Here is an 8,184-nt window from a genome sequence, read left to right on the forward strand (position 1 = left end):
GTTCACTGGGAAGGGTAAGCCAACTTCATGAGCATTCTTGGCCAAAACAAAACACTACAGCAAATTCTTTGCATGCCTTTCTGCCTTTGACTAAGCCATTCCCCAAGGATAAGAAGCAGGAGTTCATTAAGGGTGTGCCAAGATGCAGTCTAAGCAAGGCACAGAGTATAGGAGGATGGTGCCACGGCAGAATCCCAGGATGGTGGAATTGCAATGGGACTTGGAGGTTTTCTAAATCAAGATCCTCCTTTACAGATGGGTAAATTAAGGCCCAGTGAGAATGCCGAGGGGCACATAACAACAGCTAGTTAATGACAGAGACAGTCTCAAGAGTGATCCCCTACCTCCAAGTCAGCAGGCTTTCTGCTGCCCAGTGTTGCCTGATACCACCCCATTGGTCCGAGATCTTTTGAGATCAGTAAGCTATTGTTTACTCCTACAGCTCTGGCCTTAAATGAACCTTAAAGGAACCTTAAGATTTTCAAAAATCCCTGACTAAACAAATCCATAAAAGATCTGGGTCTTTTCTACAAATGCTATTAAAAAGTGAGCAATCACAACAGACCACACCAAAGTTCACTTCAAAATCTGTTCTTTCTCCAGCTAAATCAACCTTATACTCAGAGATATGGAGTTAGGCTGAGAGCCACAGACAGCCTCGGGCAGTTACCAGTTAAGACTGCTTGAGAAGGACCAAGGCATAGATGGGGACATGAAACGGCCAATGCATTTTCATTATCCAGAGGTGCATGCCTTTTTTAGTCCCTTGGCATTTTTAGGTAGGATGAAATGCCGAGTTACAGAAAACGATGAACAACAAAAAATGCTTTAATGACCTTGGGCTCTCTGCACGGGTTTTCATAGGTTCTGAAGTTGAGTTCTCCGTAGGGTTTATCTTTGCCCAGCCTTGATCTTAATAGCAATCTGTCAAGGGTAGAGCAAGATACCATCTCTACTGGCCTCATACTTCTTAAAAGTTCCCACATCTCCATCCTTATATACAAACGATCTGAAAGAAGCTTCTACCAACTTTTCCCACAAGCTGGCCCTTCAGCAAGAAGCAAGAGTCATCAGCTCCAAGTATGCCTGAGCCAGGCATCCATGTACCTCCCACCCATGACAGAGCTCTGCAAATGGCACCTGCCCATCCAGGGCCACTCTAGAGCTCATGTGTCCCCCAGCATGTACATGTGTACATGCTCCCGTGCTCCTTTCTCCCTCTGCACACGTCTGTCCATGCACAAAGTACATCCACAGGCCTTATCAGCAGCACCACATGGGGCTTATGCTTGTCTCCAGTATAAGATTTGGTTCCTCTCCAATGGACCCGATTTTAAATAAAACTAAACCTAAAACCCTAGCAACGGTCATTAGTTCACCATCTCCACCGCCAGAAACCGCCTGCCTCATTAAAGAGTAAAACAGCAGCTGGTGAAGTCTCCAGGCAGGGTGGTGGGTTTTAAAGATCTTCTGTGTCGGCCTGACTCCCCTCTCTCACTTCAGCCAACTCGAGGATTTACATTCTCTCCAGTTGGGGCCAGAGCCCTGTAACTGCTCAGGAAAAGGTCTGGAGGAGCCTGGAGCAGAAGCCGCTGCTCTTGAATAGAGGGGAAGTGGAGCGGCCTGAACATCTGATCCATCTGGGAGTGGAATTGCAGGGATGGGAAATGTTATGTAATTAAACTCTGCTGGCCTGTCCCGCCTGGGGAATGTGAGACCCATCAGTAGTGACCTCTTCCAATCAACTTAATTGGCCCAATCTCGCCAAGAAAAGCAACAGAATTGGTTTAGTGCCTCATGGAAATAGCTTAGCTCCTGACTATTTATGGCCACTGAACTCAAAGATGGGAGCCTGACTCTGAGCCAGGAGTTGACAGCGCGTGCTGACTGCTGGGAGGACTTGGAGGCTTCAGTGGATTCCCTTGCTTCTCTGGGCCTCCGTTTCTGTCTCTGGGGGAAGGTGCTGTAACCGTGTGCTGTGTCGGGTGCACAGCACTCCGCAGACCCAAAGCCTCTTACCAGGCAGGCTCTTGCCTCCAAGGACCCACGGTCTAGAGAAAAACAGACCTTCACAGCAACCCGGGATAGCTGGACTTTGCTCCTCTTTTATTCAAATATGCCAAGGACTGCGGCCATTTCCTTTGTTTCCAAAGTCATGGTCTATGTAGCTCATGTTAAGGAACAGGCAAATGTCTCTGATCATCAAGAACATGGATCTGGGGATCACCTTTCTTTGGAAGCATTCAAGGACCTTTTATGAATACAGATTCCCATCAGCTGCAATCTAGGCTAGGCTGCCTTGGTTTATCGGGTTGAGTAAATTGAGGCAGTTATAGAAAGTTCTCTTTGCACAGTGCGGGAGCAGTAGACATGCAGTGGGTGTTAAGACTATTCTGCCAACTTGGGAAGGGGTGCAGATCCCATTTTTATTATGATTTACAGGCATGCTAACGCCCATGTTCAACGAGACTTCACCTCTGAGTAAAGCTTTGTATTCCTAAGCACTCAAAACTTAGGGGGAAAAAAAGAGGGAACTTTTCTCCTTATTGAGTCGTTACTGAGATTAGGATACTGTCCCAAAGTCACCCTGCCTCCAAAGAGGCACAGCTGAACCGGAATCAAGGCATTCCCAGCACCTTTGGAAATATGTGCCACCGGATCTTCAGACCGATGGTTCAAGCCTTTATCAATTCTCTATTACATGGATGAGTTTTACCTAAAATGGAGCTAGGACCTCAAAGTGACAGCTCCGATGTCACAAATTTAAAACTGTCAGGAGTCAACTAAAGTCTCCCCCGTAATATGCCCTCGTGTGATTAGAACCTAATAAATGAGGTTCCCTTTGACCTGGTCCAGGTAAGCTGCTATGTGTAGCCAGAAGCCCACCCTCCTTGTGGTATGAGGAAGTTACCTCACTAGCTGTCCTAAGGCACAAACGCCACCAGACTTCACCTTTCCTTCACTTCCCAAATGCTCCTGGAAGCCTATAGCTCTTGTTCTAGGTATACATTTTACACTTAAAATACACATCTGAGGGGCGCCTGGGTGGCTCAGTTGATTAAAGCCTCTGCCTTCGGCTCAGGTCATGATCCCAGGGTCCTGGGATCGAGCCCCACATCGGGCTCTCTGCTCAGCGGGGAGCCTGCTTCCTCCTCCTCTCTCTCTGCCTGCCTCTCTGCCTGCTTGTGACCTCTGTCTGTCAAATAAATAAATTAAAAAAAAAAAAACTTAAAAAAAAATACACATCTGAGCATCCAAGACAATTCTCATCTTTCCTCAGGCACAAAGAATTCCTGCAAAAACATATGCCCTACCCCTCACGAGGGCCGGGACATATATGCCTCCAACCCTCAGGCTCTAGCTTTCTCTCAGTCACTTAACCTCAGCCTCACACTGTGCGCGTGCGTGTGCCCAAGCCCACGCACATACACGCACACCGGGTTAGCAGTATGTTCACAGCCCAGAAAACATCAAAGTGAACAAACACTCTCAACCCGCATCCTCCCTGATCCCAGCTTCTCTGTCACCAGCTCCACATATCAAGTCTCATTCTTGCTAGTGAGACCTGCACATTCCCAGAAACTCAATCCTCCGCTGTATCAGGACCTGCCTTCTGACCTGAATTGTGGCACCTGCCCCGATCATCGGCCCATACCTCCTACAAGAAATAGTCACACCTCTCATTCGCCTAAAACCATACATCATCCCTATCGTTATGCCCCATTTTTACTTAACCACAGATACATTTCAAGTCAGCTTCCCTTTGGCCCCCAAGATCCATAAACATCCCTAGAAACTGAATTACAGTTCTTGAAGAAACCTCGACTAGCATCCAGCTCTCTTCGCTCCTCTTGGCAAAACTGCAGCAGTCAGCTGAGTCCAAGAAGGAATTTTTCCAGGGCACTGTGCCATGCCCCAGTACCCAGCAATGGACTCAGCATCCCGTAGGCATTCCATAAATTTTAATTAATAATCAATATTAACTGGTGACAATGAATTCCTTTATTAAATAAGCAACCCATCATCCAGCATAATATAACACGTGTCTCTGTCCCCAGGCGTGCAAAATGTATTCCTCCCCTCACTGCAGTCTTAAGTAGACATTCTCCCCGATCCTCACCTAGTGCCAACACACAGGACTTTTCCCCTTAAATGTACACCCCTCATTCTAAGCCTTCTCCAATTCCTTCCTCTCTGAGGAGGTACAGAGGGGCAGAAGGCAAAAACCAACCCAGTCTCCTCTGCAAATGCCTTTTTTCTCCAAAATGAGTGCCTGAGCCCATTTTCCTATCCCCTGGCTACCCCAGTGCCATCCTAGCCAAATTACCCCATGCACACTCTTAAAGTTCACACTCTTTTCCCCAGATAGTCTTCCCCCACCCCACCCCCACACACATCCCTTTGGTAATCTTCAGGAGGCCAACTTTCCAGACACGTCCACCTTTTGCTCCTCCACACAGCAGCCCTCCCATGCCACACCCACTCCATGTGTCTGTGCAGACATGCACAAGCCATCTGTCTTCGACACACTGTACCTCTCCTCCTGCTCTGACACCCTTCACAGGCACAGATTTCTCATTAGCTACACCTATGTTCCCACATGCTCTCATCTCCTGCCAGTCACACATATGCCCATCTAACAGACTCCCCAGAAACATACACCTCCACGGCACACCTAACAGGGGAGAGCTCTGGCTCTCTGACCACCTGCAGTACACACCCTGCTGCCAGACTCTCCAGAAACCTCCTCCCTGACCACACAGAGTACCTAATGGACCTGGATCTCCCGCCATAGGAAAGCAGACCCCATTCACACAGAACCCGGTCTTCCACTTCCAGCTACAAGCCAGTCCTTACCAAGGCAAAATCTCACACACTCCTTGCTGCAGGCCCGCAGACTCGGTGTTTTCCTCCCACACTGTTCACAGAGCCTGCTTTCTCTTCGTCTCCCCCCAACGCCCAACACCATACCCAGGTCTAAGTGTCTGAGCCCAAGGCAGAGGTGGTTGGATTTTGTCCCCTGAATTCTACCTCTCAACTTTCTTTGTGCAGCACGTCAGGGAGGAATTGGGGTCTGGAGAGGGTAAGCTGAATATGCTGGAGAATTTCTGAATGTAAGGAAAACAGAAGGGATTGCAAAGTTCCCTCTCTTACAACTTTCTCCCCTCCTGATGTTTAGGGCAGAGGGCTTACATATTTCTCTTGCTCTCTGTTCTGGAGGGTGGGAGAGGGCATCTCTTTATGAAAAAGCAGGTCGTCCAGAATATTCTCTAGAGGTGAGTTACAAACAAGAGGCTCCAGGAGTGACACCCACCTCCGTTTAGGCCACCCCTCCCAGCTCCCGCCCTCAGCTCTTCTCACATATAAACAAGTCCCCGCAGCGCGGGTGTCCCAGCTCTCCAGCTCTGAGCCCAGCGCTCATGCTGCGTCCAGGCTGCGCCTCCACTCTGACTCTGAACCTGCCATCCGCCACCAGAGGTCGAAAGGAGGCGGTCTAGTTCGATGTTTTCACCCACCTGGAGTACCTCTAGACACGCGGGGTGGGGGGGTGCTCCTTACCGGTTGGCAGCCCTCACCCGGTTGAGCGCGAGGTTCTCAGCTCCATGCATTTGAAGCGCAGCTGAGGAACGAAGCAGCCAGCCCCCCACCGCCCCCCAAACAGCAGCGCCTCCTCGCCGGGCACCCACTTGTGCCGGAAAGCAACAAGCAGAGTCCCCTCCCCCACCCTAACCCCTCCTTTCCCGAACCTTCAACTCCCAAGCGTCCCAGATCTCATTTAGAGTGTGAGCAGCGCTTTGGGGTAATGGGGTAATTTGGCCCACCCGGGGTCCTTCTGACTCCAACCTAGCTCTGCCAGTCCCCGGTCTCCCAGCCTTCCCACACCTCCGCCTCAAATTCCTAGAGCTGGCCTGGAGAAATCGCGAGGAATTCCCCAGGGACGTCCTGGCCAGCGTGCCTGCGGCTCCCCCGCGGGGTCCCAGATGCGCGGGCTGCGCGCTGAGCTCCAACATCTACGCAGAGACCCAGGGTGGGGTAGCCACAGGGTGGGCGCTGGCCACCACGAACCCCGGGTGCGTGGCCTTTGCCAAGAAAAGCTTTCGGAAGAGGTAGGGTACTCCAGGACAGGTACACCGCGCTAGGCGAGGAGTTGCAACTCCCCAAACTGGGAAGCCTGCCTCCCCGTCGGTCGTGAGCTCCGAGTCCCCTCCCCCAGCCCACTCCCGGGCCGGGGGAGGGGGAGGCGTGCGGGGAACCCCGAGCTCTGGGGAGCCGGCCACCGAGCGCGTGCTGGGGAACAGCCGCGGCACACTCGCGTCTTTCCCGCGCGGGATCCGTCTGCCACCCCCTTTTGTTACAGGATGCGCGGGGAGCCCTCTCTTGTAGGAGGAGACGGGTGTGTTTGTTGGGGGTTGGGGGGGCGGTTCTGCTGAATCCCTTTGCTGCCCTTCCGTCGTCCCTGTTTCCCCTCGCCTCCGCCCCCATTCCCAATCCAGGTCCCTTAAACCTGATCACTTTCCCAGATACTGGACGGTTTTTTGGGTAGCCGAGGGACCGGAGAAGAGGTGGGGAGGAGTGTCCGTGTGTGTATGTTTGTGGTGGGGAGGGGGTGGCTGCGGTCGCGCCTCGGCCTGGGCAGATCCTAGCGCAAACTTCGGGGAAGGCACAAGCCCGGGAAAGTGAGTGAGTGAGACACGATGGGGGTGGGGGCGGAGTGCAGTTGGGGTCTCCCCTCGCTAGTCCACAGGAAAATCTCCCCACTTAACGCCTTCACCCTCGAACCTGCCCACCCAACGTGCCCGCCTCCCCTTACCGTGGCAGAAGTAACCATGGCATCCGTGTGACTGTTTCCAGGGACGTCGACATGAAGAGAAAGGTGGACGCGAGCTCGGTCATTCAAAGTCTCCCCCACCCCGCCGCCGCCACTACCCAGCAGGGGAAAAAAAGAGAAGAAGAAAGAAAGAAAGGAAAGGGAAGAAAGTAGTTGCGCCGGGCTCTCTCGCGGGGCCGCGCGCGGAGCTGCTCGGTAGGGAGAGGAGCCTTCAACTCTGAGTCCCGTGAACATAATCTGCGCGGTTATAACCAGCCAACCCGGCCAGATGGCTCCGCGCTCAGCGCCTTAACCCCTTCCGTGCCGCGCCGCCCGCCCCCGCGCCCGGCCGCGCGTTTCGCCCGCGGATGCCCCTAAGCCCCTGTGGCTTGGGGCTCGGGGCCCAAAGGGGCAACGGGGTCATTTCTCCTAGCCTGTCTTAAGACAACGACAACAACAATAACAACAACAACAACAACAACAACAACACAACAACAACAAAAACTTCTAAATTAATGGTCTACTACAGTATCCCCTTTTTAGAGACCCAGGGGGAAAATAGAAAACGAAATATTCATTTTTTCACTACATTTTACATGTTCATGTCTTCAGCCTGTCTTATTTGTTCTTGTTCTTGAAAAAATTCTTTTTAATTTTCTTTTTCTTTTCTTTTTATTTAAGATTTTCCTCTCTAGGCAGAAGGGCCTTTCTTGCCCCTTCCCCCTGGAGGCTTGGGTCTAATGTGCAAACTCCTCCTCCAAACCTTAGACCCTTCCAGCTCTAGATCTCTCCCCACCTCCTATCAAGCCCACCCGTCACTCCTTCCCCCACCCCACAACACGAACACGCCCAAGGACAATCCTTCCCCAGCGAGATCGCTGCTCCCAGGGACCAGCACCCAGGACGCTGTGCAGGCCGTCAAAGACAGCGAGTCAGAGAGGTAGGGGGCGGGGGTCAGGGGGACCAAGGAAGGGGTGGCCCTGTGTGTATGTGTGTGTGTGTTTGCGCGAGCGTGAACGCGAACGTGGAAGAGAGAGGGGGAAGGATCGAAGACTCCCATTTGACCCAGACACCGACTTCTAAGCCCCTTCCTTCCAAACTAGGATGGGGCCCTGCAGCTGAGCACCCATCCAGCACCCACCAGTCTGCCCGCGGGGACAGCGCGGGGAAGCAGAAAAGGCAAGCCACAAACAAACCTCTTAGTAGCGCTCCCAAAGTAGTGACGCTCACTCCCCCACCCATAGATTATTCGAGGAAAGGATGGGAGGGAGGGGGCAAAATCTCTTATTTCGCGATAATTTTAGCTGCCCATTAGACCCCACTTGTTCTGAGATCGTTCTCTCTAAATTTACCGAGTTAAGTCATCTTTCTTTCGA

General features: G+C 52.0%; 1 protein-coding gene across 1 annotated transcript in view; it reads right to left on the reverse strand.

Moving 5' to 3' along the window:
- NTF3 (neurotrophin 3) overlaps positions 1-7,063 on the reverse strand; it is a 67,081-nt gene extending 60,018 nt beyond the window's left edge. The window contains exon 1 of the mRNA XM_004766736.3: positions 6,812-7,063. Within this exon, the coding sequence (XP_004766793.1) occupies positions 6,812-7,063 (252 nt within the window). The remainder of the gene's footprint in view (positions 1-6,811) is intronic.
- Between the last annotated feature and the right edge of the window lie 1,121 nt (positions 7,064-8,184).

Source organism: Mustela putorius, unplaced genomic scaffold (genome assembly GCF_011764305.1).
Source record: "Mustela putorius furo isolate JIRA1106 unplaced genomic scaffold, ASM1176430v1.1 tig00003988_pilon_pilon_pilon, whole genome shotgun sequence".
Lineage (NCBI taxonomy): Eukaryota > Metazoa > Chordata > Mammalia > Carnivora > Mustelidae > Mustela > Mustela putorius.